Source organism: Syngnathus leptorhynchus, chromosome 19 (genome assembly GCF_054491065.1).
Source record: "Syngnathus leptorhynchus isolate UIUO chromosome 19, UIUO_Slep, whole genome shotgun sequence".
Lineage (NCBI taxonomy): Eukaryota > Metazoa > Chordata > Actinopteri > Syngnathiformes > Syngnathidae > Syngnathus > Syngnathus leptorhynchus.
This window is the reverse complement of record NC_141213.1, coordinates 2512501-2529875: the sequence shown is the minus strand read 5'-3', so window position 1 is coordinate 2529875 and position 17375 is coordinate 2512501. Positions and strand designations below refer to the sequence as shown.

Here is a 17375-nt window from a genome sequence, read left to right as displayed (position 1 = left end):
CAGGCTCAATCGAGGCGTGCACTATATATACCAGTCCAACTCACCACATCTTTCCCATTTAAAAGTAACCACCACCAACACTACACAACTGCACTTGTGGGGGGGGGACGAACAAATAAAAGAGGACGGCGGGCGTCGCGCCAAGCATACCCGGCAACCAACAAGTACCAGCACTGCATTGGATCTCCTGTACACAGTGAAGGTATGACGAGAATTTAGCATTAGGTTTGTTTGAAATGATAAAAGATAAGCACGTGAAATGAATAAATGGCAATTATGTTTCGAAAAGAAACGCATGAAAAGTGACGCGTAAACGATGCGTAATTGCGCATGACGCAGCGACCCAAACGACTTTCTTGCCCTTTTCCTTCTGCAGATTTTGTGCTCACGTCCTGACATGAAGTTCAATTTACTTGCTACCACCGTGATTCTGCTCGTTGCCTTCCTACCGCGCTGCGAATGTCGGGCCATTGAGAGCCCCGGTGGAGCCCTGCGCCTCCCGGTTGCGCAAAACTCCCAGCAGGTGGAGCAGCAGCACCAACAGCAACACAGGTCGCCCTCGGGTCCCATCCTGGAGCGCCTCGGGGAGGAGTATTTCATCCGGCTGGGCAACGGCGACTCAAACTCTTTCCCTCCCTCGTCCATGTACCCCCTCGGAGCTGGTGGGCTCTTGAACCGGGCGCTGCAGCTGCAGATGATTCGGAGGCTTTTGCCAGGCAAAGTAGGCAACGTTCGAGGCGGCTTCAGCAATGACGACGAGGGGGACTCGGTGGAGCGGGGTCGCCGGTCCGAGGACCCGCCCATCTCCCTGGACCTCACCTTCCACCTACTGCGGGAGATGATGGAGATGTCCAGGGCGGAGCAGCTGGCCCAGCAAGCCCAGAACAACAGAAGAATGATGGAGCTTTTCGGGAAGTGAAGACCAAAGACCCTCAAATCCACCCTTAAAAAAAAAAAAAAACTATTTATTTATTTTGCTGCTTTTATCACATTATGATTTACAGCTCAAACTGGATGTTAAAATGTGACAAAAAAAAACTTTGTATCAGAGAAAAAAATAAGTTGCTTTTTTTCTGTATATATGACATTATTGGTTTGTTAATAAACTGATGTGCAAGCAGTCATGTGCAGGAGATATCGTATATATTTTCTAATAAAAAAAAATACTCAAAGCACAATTTTTATATTTCTCTGTGGAAATCTGTACTTGGAAAAAAAATCCCCCTAAAAGGCTTCATTGTCACTAATATCCCCATATACAATATTTAACAGCAAATATAGAGTTGTGGTAGTACTACATTGATGCAAGTCAAAATGTGGCGAATAAAAAAAAAAAATAAAATAACTTCAACTAATATTTCTACATATTTAATAGTGAGCTGTAAAATAATATAAAAAAAGGCTTTTAAACATCTTATAAAACCTCCACATCTCACTCACATATTACTCCTTCCGATAAAGGCAAAATCCTGCTGTCAAGTTGGGTAATATTAATCATAAAAAAAAAATAATAATAAAAAAAAAAAAGAACACACCCATGTAAGCAAGCAGAGGTGCATCTTTCCGGAGTCTTGCCTACACAGATATTGATTCATATATAAGTCGTGGGATAACACTGCATGTGAATTTTCTTCCAAAATAATAACAACAAAACATCAGCAACGGTGTCGTACCTTTTTCTAACCCGCTCCACTTTTTTCTAGATGCTATTATTGTGAAAAGAAGCTTGAACGAAGTGTTAATGAGGGTGTTAATTAAATACGTGCGTGCGCGTGCGTGTTGATCCTTGAGCGACATTGTCCGTAGACTGAACAAAAAAGGCTGTGAGTCATCCTTTTTCTACTTTTGGCTCAGCCCTCAGTGAATGGCACTGTGTCCATTATATATGCCTATTGAATTGATAACACAAATGCGCCCGAGAGAAATGTCGTGGCCATAAAATTTTGGTCTGCAAAAAAACAGGGCCACCAAAATTTCCCAAACATTGCTGATGTACCAAATGTACCATAAACACTTTTTGGAAACAATCTAAAAATTCTCTACAGCATGTATTCTTTATCCCCTGCAAATCATATTAGTGCTGAGGACTTTCTCTCTATATATAGCTGTATTATACTGCCCCCATGTGGTCAAAATGTGCACATCAAAAGTGACCACAAAATGTCCACTGAATTGAAGCAAAAAGTGTGAGTGAAATGATTTCTTCACATTCCATTTAATGATGTTCTTACTCTTGTTTTGATATTTGTCGTGTTAAACAACACGTAATCACAAATAATTTGAGTTTCGAGCATGATCACAAATTGTACCTTTTAGTAAAATTGTACATAGCTTGGTACCTTAGAAAAGGGTGTTGTGCTAAAGTAGTAAAAATATTATAATAATAATAATATTGATAAATGTATCCGCAATTGATAAAGACGTACAGAAAGCACAGGGGTGAAAGTTCAGTCATTGTGTTTTCTCCCGGCTAAGCTTCTAGGTGGAGGCCACGCTCTTAGCCACGGCGGGGACGGGATTTGTCTGCGGAGTTGGGGCGGGAAGCGGCGGTGCGGAAGACACGGCGGGCGTGCTAGCCGCCGAGGTCGTGGGCGCGGCCGGTTCCACTTGCGCCACGCCCGCCGCTTCTTCCTCATCCTCTTCGTCGTCATCGTCTGTAGAAGGAGGGGGAGGTGTCAGAGACAGGTCATGTGACGTCGACGTGCTCGTCACCTTGGAGGAAGTCGATGCTGCCCAACATCTCGCGCTCTCGCCGGAAGTCGGCGGTGAAGTGATCCATGTTCTCGTAGCCTCGCTCTACTTTTTCCAGGTGAGACGTGCTACATGCTTCTGCTAGTCTAAGTGCAAAATAGATTTCTTACATTTTGCCCTCATATGTGTGTGTGTTCTCAGGTAAAGGTCATAGGTGAAGAGTAAAATCAAGTATTTTTGTGTTTCAGGTGTACTTACTGTTTGAGGAGAGGTTTTGTATTCTGGAAGAGAGAAACCAAATGCAAGTCAGCTACCACTGAAAAGGCATTACGGCGGCCATTTTGTTTTCTGACCTGCAGGAAAACAGCCATCTCCTGCTCTCCCATGATCTCCAACCCCTTCTCCACGATCTTGCAGCTTTCCTCAAGGTGGTCTTCGTACTTCCTGGTCAGGCTCCTGATGTAGCTGACCTTCTCCTCCTGCTCGGCCGTCACCTTGAGACTCATGTCTCGTTTCTTGTCCTCCAGGATGGTGTAAAGCAGGTCAAACTTCTCGCACACCAGATTCTTCTGACGACGACTGTTCTCCTTATTGAGGGAAATTGATTTCAGCGAGACGAAAAAACAGGGTGTGTATAGCGTGCGACATTTTTTTTCCTTCCCTCTAAAGGGAAAACTGACCTCTATGGCACGACAGGCCTCCTCCAGTTGACCGATGATGCCCTGCAACCTGTCGTTGTTGCCCAGCATCATGGCGATGCCGTCGTTCAGCTCCGACTGCGTGAGTTGAGTCCTTTGTTTAGTTTTTTTTGTCTTTTTTTTTTTTTTTGGGAGGCGTGAAGCTCACCTTCTTGGTCTGGTAGATGCTGTTGATGGGCTGCACCTCGCAGTCCTTGTGAGCGCCAAACACTTTGCACATGGAACACGTGGGCACGTTGTGGCTGATGCAGTAGATGTTGATCTTCTCATCCTTGTGAACGTCGCACATCGGCGCCGCCGCCTCCTCCTTGCGCTCGGGCATCGGCGTGCCGCCGCTGTTTTTAATCGACGAGAAGAGCGATGTCACTTTGATAATGTCACAGTTTCGCACGGCCGGAAGCGTATCGACGAATCGTCGTCGGGTTTTGGCCGTGCGTGGAATGCGAGGGGCAAAATGGCGTCAGAGCACAGCCGACTATGCATGCAAATAGTTTTTCAAATAAGTTCAAGATTTTATTACATGATACTTTGGATGTTCATTTCCTGTCATTTCCCAACTAACCTGCTGGACTCCTGCTTAAACATGTCGATGATATTCTCCACCAAAAGGTTCCGCTGCAGCCCGTAGACGCCGTGGCGGTCCAGGACCACCTCGTGCCTACAGGACGGACATCGGAAGCGGCCGCCGGACGCCAACGAGCCGCTCCTGGTAGTCGGCAGGTACGGGTTGGAAGCCTGAAATTGTTGGACGTCAAAAGTTTGTCATTAATTTCCATATCTCCAAAAAAATGGGCTTTTGAATAGGGGTGTGTAGACTTTTTATAAGGACAGTAGTAAAGCGCATGCTACTCCCCATCCATGGCCTTACTTAAAACATTGGTTTGATGTTATCGGGTCCAAATGGATTCTGGTCTATTTGTGCCAAAATAAAATACATCGCTGTCTGTATGGATAAGATTGAGATGTCATCATGAGCTATTTACGTTCACACAAATGTCAAATGTTTCAATGACACGAGGTTAGCTTGAGGTGCTAACGTCAAATAGCAACGCTCTAGATGGTTCTATTGGATGACGGCGAATACAGATAGGCTTGTTTTCGTACCTGGAAGACGTCGTTGGCGCATTTTCGGCACAGGTTGTGCTGGCAGGGCAGGATGACCACAGGTTTTGTAAACATCTCCAAGCATATCGGGCAAATTAGCTGCTTTTCCAGGTTCTCCATGGTGTTCCTGACTTTTCCGGGTTCAACAAAAACAAGAGCTGGTTCACGTCAGGAAAAGATTGTTTGATGAAAACAACATTAGGCCCCCAAAGTACAAGGCCGGGTGTGTTGCGCCTCTCTCTCTTGCTGCTGGTATCACGTCTGTTTTTAGAAGCTACTGCACTCACGTCAGTGCCATTTATACCTTGCCCATATTTGAAACTGAGAAGGGAAGTGGCTGGCAGCTGCGGGTCGCCAACACTCTTTCTCTTTATTTACACAGTAAAGGCTTCGAGTAGTGCCTCTAGCTTTAGCCATCAGTGATCATATTAAAAAATGACCACTGTAATGATGCTAAAGGTGGGCAAGCTGACGTTCTTAGAACTCAATTGGCCTTAATGAATAATGAATAGTTGGGTCTCTGAAGTACCCGCCCGCCTATTAAGTAAAAGGTAAGCAAAGCTGCATTGTTAGTATGCATTCTGATTAGATTTGGCTAATTTGTCACCTAAATTGTGTTTTGCTGTACACATAATTCCAGATTTCCTAATCTATTTGATTGCTTTTAGTTTTAACCCTCAATCTGGTTGAAATCTAATAACGACCCATTTTAAACCCCAAAATTAACACGATTCATTTGCGAAGTCTGCTGTCATTAATGTTTAGCTCTCAAATAGAACATTTGAAACCAAGTTTGAAGAGTTGCAAGTACGTCACACTGCATAAAGGACAATATTGAGTCACGTAAACATCGAAAACATGACATCGTTCTACCATTTTAGCTGATTCCCGGAAAGCGGAAGTAAATGTTTGTAGAATATTTAACAGCTTTCTCCAGATTTGCATTTTTTTTCTTGTCCAATGATGATGTTAGCGGCTAGTCTCTGGTCTTCATATTGAAAAAGGTTATTTCACTGCTCAAAGCCAGACCCTTCGATAGCTCAGTTGGTAGAGCGGAGGACTGTAGAGGCTATGCTGAGATCCTTAGGTCGCTGGTTCAAATCCGGCTCGAAGGAAATTTTTTTCTCTAATTTTTTTTTTAATTGCGTGAATGTAAATGGTGATTAACAGTAATGCGTTTATAGCATCAAAATGAATTCATTTTAACATAGCAGCCATTTCCACCCATTTCTCCTTTCAAAAACCCACCCGCTGAGAAATACAGTCAACTAGTGCCATCTAGTGGCGGGATATGATTGTACGTTCTGCTACGTTCCTACTCTACAACTAAATCCATTCCGGCCTCTACAATAAAAAGCAAAACAAAATGTAACACATTTTAGGAAATTGTATTTTATTAAAAAAAATAGAGTGAATATAGTTTGATAAACTTTTAAGAATTAATTATCTGTATGTGCATCATGATTTAATGTGTTAACTGATTCTTCTGGTGTGCCTCCATTGAGTGCAGTATAATATTGGTGATTATTCCGCAGAGGATAAAGAATTTTAATTAATTCATCGATCCGTTCTTAATCATTTATTTTCCTCGGGTTTAAAAGAGGTTTCCAGAAGTTGATAAAAAAAGGGTGACCTTTTTTTGTTCTACTCTAGTTTGCCACAAGATGACGCAACATACCCATCTCAGTTGCATTGCAGTTCCAAGTTTTTTGTTTTTATTTCTTTTTTCTTTTTGGGGAAATTGACTGTCATTTATAATTTTTTATTTACTTCCTGGAATTATTCTAATGTACGTAAAATATTTTTAGCTATTGATTCATTCTTTAAAAAAATAGAGTCGTAGGTTAATTACAGATGAAATGTTTTGCCACAAGTAAACAAAACGATTCATCATAAAAAAGATTGTAAATTGTGTTTTGTCTAAACAAAAAGACTCATTAGTGCATCCCAATTATCATAGATGCCTCCCCCCATCTGCAGTTAAGTAAATATGATGTGCGCTCATGTGATGTGATGCGCTCATGTCCAATGGCAACGTGAAATGACTCGTTGCACCGTCACGAGGTAACGATTGAATCAATTACAGCAGTCGATGGAGCGGCGGGACCTTACGGGATTCTCTCCTTGCATCCCTCGAGGGCAATCAACAGGTACACCACAAAAGCTCCCTTGCCTCACTATCAATTAGCCACTACGCCTGTTATTCTGACAGCCTACTTCCTTCCAAGCGGATCCAAAGTAGTCATACACACCCCTCACCACAAGATAATCGCTCAGGTTCAATTATCATTAGATGTGTACTCAAAACACAGCAAATCGTAAAAATGTATTCAGATGGGTCTTATTGTCTCCGATGACTGGAAATGATATGGATCGCCTTAAGGTTGTATACTAGTAAGGGGCAGCCATGAAAATTGAGAAGGGAAGGGGGGTGGGGGGATTATCCACTGGGCACGGGAGTCTGACTGTTGCCATGACACAGCCATTGTCCCCCACCTCATCCTCCACACTGCATGGAAGTCCCCAAATAAAATGTCCTTATTCTGCTCCATTAATGCTGGGTGTTTATCTTGGGAAGCGGGGAGGGGGATGCGAACCACTCATCCAGTGTGTGTATTCAGCTGCACCTTATCAAACACGCACGTAGCAAACACACACAGCATTGTTTAGATGCCAGATAAACACAGCATGGGAAAAAAAAGCGACATTTGCTGAGTTGTGCCTTTACATTTGCAATATCTTGAGTCACTACTGCTGAGCTCCTGAGTAGTATGAGTCATGAGAGGAAGGTAATCACAGGCAATGATGTGTGTGTGTGTGTGTGTGTGTGTGTGTGTGTGTGTGTGTGTGTGTGTGTGTGTGTGTGTGTGTGTGTGTGTGTGTGTGTGTGTTTGTGGAGAGCGCTACAGGGCAAGCCCCGTTGTGTGGAGGAATACCCTTGAGAAAATCACCACTCGGAATAGGAACAAAGCCAATAGGAGTATCGCGTTCATTCCGTATGGGAAACAACAACCAATCAACGCGGCGCTTACAACTACCACCTCGCTCTTATTGGTTACGTGTAAATCGAAGGCGTTTTAGTTTTCCCTTTTTTGTGCGTGTGGCTCCCCCACAACAGCACCATCTCTGGCAGGTGGTGTCGCCCTTTAAGGAAACAGCAGCCGGGCGACCGTTAATATCTGTTTTTTTTTTTGGAGTCTTTAGCACGGAATAGGTTTGCGTGTAGGTTGTTTGATTATTATTATTTGAACGAGTGATCAGTTCACATATCCACGGCCATGACAAGCTTTGACAAGCCACCCGGAACGCGGCGGACGAGCTAGGGACGAGAACGTCGGGGTTCCCCCCCCCCCCACCCCCCCTTCCTCTTCGAGGCTGGCTGCCACTTTTGTGGTCAAAAAAGAAGCCAGCGACGTGTTCAACGCGTGAGGAACCGGGAAGGAGCGAGTGAGGCAGTGGTGGGGGGTATTAGAAGACCCCTTCCACTCCCAATAACCACCACCAACATCACCACCACCACGCCGCGGCGACTTGTCGAGCTCTCATCTCCCGGAGTTGGGCTCTCCCTTCGTCGGCGATATGTCGATGTGAAACATCGAAGCTCCATTTTTGTTGGGGGGTGGGGGGTAGAAGTGAGTTTTTTTTTTGGGGGGGTGGTGGTGGTGGTGGGGAGATTGTTGTCCGTTAACATGCGGAGCCCAAAAAGCTGCGGACCTTCGTTTCTGCTTTGAGAAGGAGACAAGAGGAAAAAAGGGGGAACAAAAAAAATGAGGAAGCGTCTACATAAAGACCCCGAAAATGACAAGGTCTTATTGTCTGGTGGGTCCTCAGGCCTGGATTTGATCAGATCGAGAAGGAAAGGCTCTCCTTGAGGTTTTTTTTTTTTTTGGTGGTAATATTTGTTTTGATTGCCATCACTATGACACCAAAGGAGCGCAAACGGTGTTTTTCCCCCCTTTGAAAGTTGTACCAGAGTGGCTCACAATGAACAGAAACACTTTCAACTTGGATAAAAGATCGTATTATTGACATTTTTTTTTTTTTTTTTTGCTTGCTATATTTTCCAAGTATTTCTTTGTTATCTCCCTGACTATTCAATGGAAGTATGCTATCAGCTACCGGTGTTGCCTCTAGACAGGCCGGTTCCCAAGCACGTCCTGAGCCGCAGGGGAGCCATCAGTTTCAGCTCCAGTTCCTCGCTCTTTGGGGCCCCGGACCCTAGACAGCTTTCACAGGTAATCACACTCTTTGTGTAGCCACACATTGCATTTCATATATTGTGTTGCCAATCCTCAAATGGCTGCGTTCATTTGTGAGGCCTTAAAAAACAGCATCCAGACTGCTGTCACAGGTAAACATGCTGTTTTCTACTCATTGTGTCTTCTTTGTGTAGTAACATTCCCTAAATTGTTATGTTAATCCCAGAGGCGTTCAAAATCAGCATCCAACTCCTTCATTGAATCCTGATGCCAATTGTAGAAGCCCCCCACTTTCCATTCTTTGTGTAGCCCCACAGTTTTCACTCATTGTGTGTAGCCACCCCCAAAATGGTTGCTCTAGTTTTCTACGCCTTAAAAAGAAGTATATGTCGCTATTTGCTTTTTAGATTTTTTTTCGATAATAGTGTAGTCACCTCGATTGTTTGAACTCATTCCAGAGGCCTTAAAAAAAAAAAGCAACGTTTAGCAAATAGGACCAAAGGAATCTTGCAGGTGGTTGCCGGGTCTATCGGCCCGACACAAAACCATCGAGGCGCTTGCCGATTTTCTTATCTTTGTGCTTTTTTTTTTTTACCACACTTTTAAATGCGTGCGTGTTCGTCGTAGATATAAGTCTCTCGTTTGGCCATTTTGCTACATCTGCCAGCGGAAACATGCCAAGACCACTGTACTGTTATTTATGTCAACATCCCTTTGACACATTGGTAGAAACATGTCACGTTTGAACTTCCTGGTTTGTCGCTGGTGGAAATGTGCCTCTTGATAAGTTTGCATGTTTGGTGTGTTTTCAGAAGAACCCAAAAAAGCAACCCCCTTATGTTTGACTTGATATTGATGTCGCCCAAAATCCTTTTTTTTTTTTTTTTCAAACTTTCCAAGGGTTCTTACTCAGTGAATTTCAGGTCAGTAGGCTGGTTGTGTTCGTGGCTCCTAAAATACACACTGTCCATAAAACGCTTCAAAGGCAAGAGTAGTCATGGGCCAATGTTTACAGTTCTCTCAGCGGTTTTCTTTCTTCGAGTTCAGCTCACTTCCCTTCGCTTACTCAAGAGCCGACTCCTGCTTAGCGTTGCGTTTCACTGTCGGGCGCATATACCAAGCATGAAGTCACCGCCTGACCCCTGGAGAACCCTCCTTGCCCCAATCCGGCTATTAGAGCTTTGTACACGACCCTGCCCTACATACGCACCCATGTGTGTCCGCTTTGAAGCTAGCCACGCCGTCACCGGGGGGGGGCTTCTTAAAATCTATAGTCCAGGCTATCAATGGACCACACTGTTGTCGGGTCCCCTCGGTGCTTCGGAGCAATCGGCTCGGTCGGTCGTATCCATCAGGAGAACGGCAGCTAGGTTCAAATCTGTCGGAAGTTCAAGGGACCCAAAATAAATCCGAGTTTCATTTCAATCAGGCACTTTGGTTCATTTTAGTACCAGACATGGTTCTATTGTAAAGTTACCGATCGGAACCGCCCTGTCCCAAACTGAATGCAGCTGTACTTGTTTGGCTCCTTTCCATGGTATTTTTGGGGGCACCCTAGCAAATACTAACTAAGACGGGTTGCACTGTTGCAAACTAGATGAAGGTCTACCGTGACAAATCGTCGCGATTACGACGCTCAGCAATTTGCTTTTTGTCACAGATCCACATATCCCCGCTCCCCGAATCGTATTTAAAACCGCAAGAGGTGTGTGTAGCGCTTTTGCGGCCGTGTGTGTTTTTACACACGGTACCGCAGACCCCTTGTTTGTGGAAGCGGGGCCGGACCGGCACAGTAGAACCAGAACTTTCGGGCTTGTGTCTCGACACTGTGGGCAGTGGTTTGGCCCGCCGCCATACTCACAGATGGCCCAAGACTTTTTTTTTTTTTTTCTCTCTTCACTCATTTGGCTATTTTGTTCCGCTCACACACACAAGCTCTCTGTTACTGACTCTCCCCAACCGCCAACCTTCTTCTTCTTCTCCGTGCCTCAGCTGATGACGACAATTCCTTTTTGTAAACACGGGGGCCAAGGCGGGTTAAAGACGCGAGCGAGTCTCGGGTAAATATGTCGCTCTGTAGGAATGCTTGCGACGGGTTGTAAGGGAAAAAAAAATGCTGCGGAGGAGGCGGCGGCTTTGCGCGGCACAACAAAAGGCCTCATTTATCCTTTTGTTTCTTTGAGGTAATGCAAAAAAGTTCTGCTGATCTTTTTTTGGGGGGGGGAACAGAGCGTGAAATGAAAGGACCGCAAGTTTGCCACAAGGAGTCACGCGCTTCCCATCTCGCACGTCCGTAGATCATAGATCATTTGACGGTCTCACCGCCGTGTGGCTTCCAGAAAAACACAAAAGCTCTCTTTTAGCATGCCAAGCGTAGCAGTTCAGTTCAGCTGGCCCGCGGTACGACACGGAATGCTAAAACCCCGACCCCGGTCCGCGTGGGTTTCCACCAGCGGGCGCGGTGTAGGCGGGATGCCAAGAGCTGCATCAGCTACCGAAATAGTGCACTGACATTACTCGAAGCGCTTTGAGCCTTTCCAAATCTCATGGCACACTACCCGAAAAAAAAAAAAAAAAAAAAGCTGTGCTGGCTAGCATGACTGCGCTAATGCTACAACCTTTATACAGTCATTAAACAAATTTGTGATCCAACAGGGTTGTAAATGATGCACTATGACAGCCAGATAGAAGGATCAATAATTAGATAAGAATGATTTGTGGCATTTGGTAGATAATGGAGGTCACTTGCTCGGACCGCGAAAACGCCCTTTGGTTATCTGGCGTATCGTACCGCCAAATCTTTGCTGCCATCATCGCTGGTTCTCCGGCCTAAGACCGACTCCTCCTCATCAGAGATGTTTAGACACACCGAGCGATAAGCTCGTACGTAAGAGCTGCAGATAGCGCCGCTCGCTCCGAAGACACACTACGGACGCTTCAATGCGCATAAATGATAAGAGGGAAGGGGGGGGGGGGTGATACTTTGTTGATTTAAACTGCAACGATAAGGCCGCGTGCATCTGCGTAGGGCTTCTCGCATTGACGTCGGTTCAGGATGTGGTAAGAATGCTGAAGGAGCCAAGTGTTTCACAAGCGTCCTCAAAGGCTGGCTTTTTTTTTTTTTTTTTTTTTAACCCCAGCAATACCGACTGGAGGTTTTCTGCGAAAATTCCCCTCGCAGACGGTCCCCACAATTTGTCACCAAGCAGGAACGTGTAGTATTTGGTAAACAAACGGGAGAGAGCCCTCGCATCCTGCCTTCATTTGGACGTAAGACACTGGCCTCCTTTCTTGTTGTGTTTTCCTCTGCCAGGGGGGGCCCCCCCCACTCTTATCACATGACCGTTCTGTTTTTGTGCCGCCTTGTCGAGTGCAGTCGAGAACGCGACTCCCGTGTATCGACACCGATCTGACTGACACGAGCGTATTTATTTACCTTTTTTTTTTGGTGTGGATTTAAAACCCCCGCTTCCCTTAATAGTCGCCGGGCCTCCTAAGACAAAGTTGACCCAGGGAAGCAATTAGAGTTTGGGGATGATTGTTTGAAATGAATGAAATTCCTTTGCAGAGTCGACAACCCCCCCCCCCCCCCCCTCCGTTCGACTTTGCCTTTGCAGACGGCTTGTAAAAAGCCCGCATGAAAGGCATTTTATGGCATTGGTTTAATATAAAAAAAATAAAAAAGCTTGCAGATGGGTCGCTCCTTATCTCGCGCACGGGGGACCAATTGGCCTCCTCTCCAGCCGGCAGCGGTCTCTCAGAAACTCAGCGAGTCGATCTCGTAAAACACTCTAACGACAAGTAGGTTTCAGCCGGGCCTTTTTTTTTTTTTTTTTTTTTGCGTGGTCCGAATCGACCCTCAGTTGAAGCTTAGCACTGAGTTTGTGGAATGTGCTGCAAGAAGTTGGAAGCTTTCTTGCTTATGAAAGTGACTTTAACCGCTTTACTGGTTTCGCTATCAGTTAAATGAAGAACCGTCGTTGTTGACTCACTGTGAGAAGCACCTGTCCTTTTGAGGGGAAGTGTCAGAATTCCGTAACAGGGCACCGTAACGGTCGACTGGCAGTGAAAAGGTGTTGTGTCGCAACGTTGTGATGACACCACGTTTGTTTCGTGATGGTGGAGCAATTCGCTAATCTGATATTGGCCTCTGCCACAATAGCCTAGCCTCCATTTTGTAATACATCAACCATAAATTGGTGTACCGGCAACACGCTTAGTTAGCGGTTAGCCCGTCAGACTCGTATTCAGAGATCCGAGTTCTGTTTGGATTTCCTGATTGCCTGTCAACTCTAAGAGTAATTTGCTGGGCTTGTGTAGGATGGAATACAGACTGATTCTAACTCGTCGTATATTGTGTTTTTTAAGAACTCTCTGGCAGATACTTAACAGAACCACCCGAGAGAGTTCCACTCCAGTGCAGCGAGATCGTTTTAATTTGTGTCTTGGGGATAATGTTGGCCTCGGTTAAACTGCAGCAGTCAGACATTAGCTAAGCGCGAAGCTCCCCCCTCGAGTGAAATTTGTACACCACGTGACCCCGACCCCTCCCCACGTCCGTGACCTCAGAAACCCGAGTAGCGCAACCCCCAGGCGGGAGACGCTGAGCCCGAGATAAGAAACAGAGCCACGTTTAAATGAGGTTTTCATGGAATTGCGCGGCGGACAATGGACACGCTTATTATGTTAGGAGAGCGCTGCAAACGATACGAGGGAGATTAGGTCCTTCTTAAGACTCCTTCCAAATGTCTGCGGCGCCAGGTGTTCGACAAATGTAGAACACGCGCTAAAAGATTTTTTTTTACTCGGACCGATCGGCACGCATCGTCGTTCCACGACCGGTTAGGTCGATCCGACAGATAATAACCAAAAACGAGTCTGGTGAAATGTCCCCCCAGACCTTGACCTGAACCTCGTTCAAATCCTTCGAACACATTAAACTGAGAAAATCGAAAAATCATCGGTCAAAGCAAAGGGAAACACGATGCGGAAGTAAGGCTCGCTTGCCCGTCACCGAATCGATCGGCGTCGAGGCGCGGCGATATTTATAATGACCTCATTCCAGTGTAGTCCGGCGAATTATGTTTTCCATTTGACGCCCCCCCCCCCTCCTACTCATTCCAAGTGAAAGGAGGTCACTGGCCCAGCAGATGGGGAGAATTTTTAATCCCGCCTTGTTCCACGCCAGAGGCTGTCGGCCAAATACTCGTGATGGCAAACAAAGTGGAAAGGCACGCGAGAATGGCTCATATTTTATTCGTAGTATTCACGTTTAACCACCCATAAAGCTTCTCACTTTTAGCAACGCCGCACTTTTTTCGATGACATCGTAGATAGTACCTCCAATGCAGCCACACCTTTGTTTTAGCACGATTGGAAGTCGAGCCACAGTACCTACCGCCTTGTCCAAACAAAAGCGCATTGACGAGTTCCGTTTTGCATACCCGCCTTTGGAAAAATACCCACGTGACTTCAAAGCGTCATATTTTCACGCACGCTTACCTACAGCTAAATCGCGGCCCGGTTAACGTGACCTGATTTGACCTCAAGTCCATTCATTTTTTTTGTTCTACCCTGACAACGATGGGGAGGGGGAAAAACAAAAAATCAAATAAGTAAACACACATTGTGTAGTCAGAGCACGCTTCAACACAATCTATACGGTTCACACCGAGGGTTGACGCGGTGTGTAAACACTGCGGCCTGTTGACACTAAAATACAGCTTTTTTTTTTTTTGCCGATGACCCAACCCTGTTTCGAACTGTTTGCTCGGTGGTGAAATATTAGCTTTGTATTGACTGACCTCAGAGGACGTGCGCTGTATCAAAGTCAAAGTCTTGCTTTATTGTTAATTTCTTCACACACAAAGAGATTTGAAATTTCGTTTCCTACTATCCCACGGTGACAAGACATTTTACATAATATAACAAACAAAAATATTCAAGTCAACAACACAAAAAGTCAAAACAAGAAGACACAATGAATAAATACGAGATATTATATGTGTGTGTGGAAGAGACTTTGAGCTTGTGAGGAAGTGGAAACTCTTCTCGGACGAGTGTCCGGGATGTATCGAGAGTACGGAGACGAACGCGCGGACGTTATCGCCGATCCCCCACAGCAGGTGTGTGTTGACAGAGCAAACACACGCTCGCTCGGCACGGTTACGTCCGGAGTGCGCTCGTGACTCAGCCGCTTTCTCCCGACTCAACAGCCCGTCCGTGTCGGGCGCCGTGTCCCGGTGACGAGGTCAACGAGAGCGCGGCGACTCTTTTTTTTTTTTTCTTTTCAGCGGTTGACACGGAAGAGGATGTCAATATTATTTGATCATCTATATTACCATGGAATAATATCGTGTGTGTGTGTGTGTACACAGCTGACACGTAGCTCACGTTTGGTCTGCCAACTGATAATAACATCGTGCGAGCGATATCGGACGAATGATAGGAGATTGCGACACGTTTATCTGTGTTTATGTACACACACAGACACACACACACACATTGGGAAGATGAGAGCCATCGTATCAACCCGCAGCAGTCGTTAACGTCGTAAACTTTATAAAGTGTTACTTTACAACTCTTTCTCTCCATTATCTCTTGTTTACGCAGAGACGCGGGGCCATCTCGTACGACAGCTCGGACCAGACGGCGCTTTACATTCGTATGCTAGGTAAGTGTTTCCTCGACACGCGGTCCGTCACGCAACCAGCGTCGGTCGGTCTACGGAAGGCGGAGTTGAATCCTAAAAAAAAAAAAAAATGTTCTTTCTAATAATATAGTCAGAAGACAAGTCTGACTGGCTTCCAGCTGTCGTGTGTGTTTTAGCGTTTTTATTTATTTTTTTCCCGGCCCCTTTTTTTCTTTTTAATCTTTTCACAAGGCCGTGTCGGACGTCACAAAACATCTGCGCTCTCTTCCCCGCACGCTCACGCAAAGCCCGGTGTGGTGTCGCCACGGCTGAGAATGAAATGACCTACATCCCATCTCCCACCCCTTAATGCACCACCGCAGACCCCGTGACTCTCCAAACGTCAAGTGCGAGCACGTGCTCCGGCCGATCACATGCGGACGGATTCACGCACGCATGAATGCATCGCCTCGGGCCGTGTGAATCGTTTTATGGCGTTCACGTGCAACGCCGCGGATTAGATGCGCGTTCCATCATGATGAATGCTTCCAACGATATTGTCAAGTGCCCAAAGCTGGCTGAATTCGCCTTTAGGGGGTGATGAAGGATCCCATCACCGTTGGGGTCGCCTTTGTGGATAATCTCGGTGTTAGTTCATCTTTAAGGGAAGTGGACAAAATGATCCAAAATGGTTGCCTCCAACTAAAATGGCCGACTTCCTATGACTTTTTTTGCCGGTGGGTTTTGAGTCTTTTATTTTGTGGTTCTACTCATTGAGGTCCATGAATATTGATAAAAAGTTGTGTTTGGTGATTTAGCTTCTCGATCAGTTTGTTACAAAGATTATAAATGGCGACTTTAAGCCTGAATGGGCTTTTCAGGTTTTGAAATTTTTTTTTTTTTGGTGTGTGGTGGTTGTGTGTGTGTGGGTGCGTGTGCGAGAATTTAAATGCAATTACAAGTGTCATGCTGGAAACACACACTGCATTCTATGACACCCCCTTTGGAATGATTCGGCACGTCTTGTTGCCGTTATTGTGGTGAAGCACAGCCGGCCCCCAAAAAAAAGTCAGGCTGAGGACCACCTTGACAGGTTCTGTGTTGTGATGACATTGCATGCCCAAGCTCCTTGTCCGTCCTCTACTTCTGTTCTGTGTTGTTTGCCTGATACCGAACATACCCCTCCTCGTCTTCAATTAGAAATGACCCCCCCCCCCCACACACACACACACACACACACAGACGTTCTTTAATTGCATGAGCCTTGAGGAAATAAGTGCACATTTCTTCCAGGAGATGTGAGAGTGAGAAGTCAGGTTGGATTTGAACCGGAACGACGAAGCTCCCATCCGTATCTGTGCATCGACTTCCGAAACCTTCACAGTGAGTACGATTTTTGGCCTCCGCCTCGTCCGCCGCTCTTTTGGACACTACGTCACATAAACCCAAAGCTGTGTGTTTCCTATCACCCCCCCCCCCCCAACCCGTTCCGAACAACACCTTGTCAATGACATCACAACACAGACGCATTGTGTATGTGTTTGTGCGTTTCATGCTAGCTGTGTTTCCAGCTTGCGGTCGCAGTTTATTCAGTTGTGCTGCTTTTGTGTGTGTGTGTGTGTGTCAGAGAGAGAGCACTGACAAAGCAGGTCTGCTTGTGCGCGGCCAGACAAAAAGGCTTACTGGTGGGCGGCTTCGTCAGCACCGAGCCGAGTGCGGAAGTCATGTGACGAGCTTGCGCATCCAAAAAAGAGAGAAAAAAAAACCCCGTGAACATTCCTTGTAACTTGTTAAGCATCATTTTGTGTGTGTGTGTGTGTGTGTGTACGCACGCAGCACGCCTGGGCAGCGAATCAGAAGCGGCAGTGTGCTCGGCCCCCGAGAGAAGGGTCCGCCGGTTGCTCAGCCTCCAGAGGTACCTGCACTCGTCCCGCCTGCTCCGGGGGTTGGCCCAGCAGATCCCGCTCCCCATCCTCGACGAGGACTACAATGGACAGGCTCGCGTAAGATCCGCACGCGATATTCGAGCAAAGTCGGCGAAGATTGTTTGAT

The 17375-nt window shown here is 46.1% G+C and overlaps 3 protein-coding genes, 1 long non-coding RNA gene and 1 other non-coding gene across 11 annotated transcripts in view; 4 read left to right on the top strand and 1 right to left on the bottom strand.

Moving 5' to 3' along the window:
- Positions 1-67: 67 nt before the first annotated feature.
- crhb (corticotropin releasing hormone b) lies at positions 68-1008 on the top strand. Its single transcript, XM_085939038.1, has 2 exons — positions 68-202; positions 377-1008. Exon 2 carries the CDS (start codon positions 398-400, stop codon positions 917-919), a length of 522 nt encoding a protein of 173 aa, XP_085795164.1. The 5' UTR covers positions 68-202; positions 377-397; the 3' UTR covers positions 920-1008.
- A 299-nt stretch (positions 1009-1307) lies between these two features.
- On the bottom strand, positions 1308-5357 carry trim55b (tripartite motif containing 55b). The gene is made up of 8 exons (XM_085938761.1): positions 4494-5357; positions 3952-4124; positions 3538-3724; positions 3372-3467; positions 3045-3278; positions 2950-2972; positions 2713-2837; positions 1308-2654 (listed from the first exon to the last, which is right to left on the bottom strand). The coding sequence occupies exons 1-8, from the start codon at positions 4611-4613 to the stop codon at positions 2479-2481; spliced, it is 1134 nt and encodes a 377-aa protein (XP_085794887.1). The 5' UTR covers positions 4614-5357; the 3' UTR covers positions 1308-2478.
- Positions 2668-4344, top strand: LOC147041625 (uncharacterized). Its single transcript, XR_015069135.1, has 5 exons — positions 2668-2809; positions 2940-3119; positions 3219-3319; positions 3388-3471; positions 3999-4344. It is a non-coding gene; the product is annotated as an uncharacterized LOC147041625 (long non-coding RNA).
- Positions 5358-5522: 165 nt separating the features above from the next.
- Positions 5523-5608, top strand: trnay-gua (transfer RNA tyrosine (anticodon GUA)). The gene is given in 2 exon segments: positions 5523-5559; positions 5573-5608. It is a non-coding gene; the product is annotated as a tRNA-Tyr (tRNA).
- A 1990-nt stretch (positions 5609-7598) lies between these two features.
- pde7a (phosphodiesterase 7A) overlaps positions 7599-17375 on the top strand; it is a 12597-nt gene continuing 2820 nt past the window's right edge. Inside the window, exons 1-4 of one of the 7 annotated variants that reach the window (XM_085938754.1) lie at positions 7599-8728; positions 15305-15365; positions 16620-16706; positions 17160-17326. In XM_085938754.1, the coding sequence (XP_085794880.1) occupies positions 8591-8728; positions 15305-15365; positions 16620-16706; positions 17160-17326 (453 nt within the window). In that variant the 5' untranslated portion in view covers positions 7599-8590. Of the gene's footprint in view, positions 8729-12601; positions 14818-15304; positions 15366-15386; positions 16061-16616; positions 16707-17159; positions 17327-17375 lie in introns of those variants that run through there. The other 6 variants (XM_085938753.1, XM_085938756.1, XM_085938755.1 and 3 more) reach the window with 6 other exon arrangements.

Excerpts from the sequence above, each read along its gene's own strand:
- crhb (XM_085939038.1), top strand. The coding sequence starts at position 398 with ATGAAGTTCAATTTACTTGCTACCACCGTGATTCTGCTCGTTGCCTTC.
- trim55b (XM_085938761.1), bottom strand. The coding sequence starts at position 4,613 with ATGGAGAACCTGGAAAAGCAGCTAATTTGCCCGATATGCTTGGAGATG. Across the intron at positions 3,279-3,371 it reads AGGCCTGTCGTGCCATAGAG|GAGAACAGTCGTCGTCAGAA; the intron begins GTCAGTTTTCCC and ends TCCCTCAATAAG. Across the intron at positions 2,973-3,044 it reads AGATGGCTGTTTTCCTGCAG|AATACAAAACCTCTCCTCAA; the intron begins GTCAGAAAACAA and ends TCTCTCTTCCAG.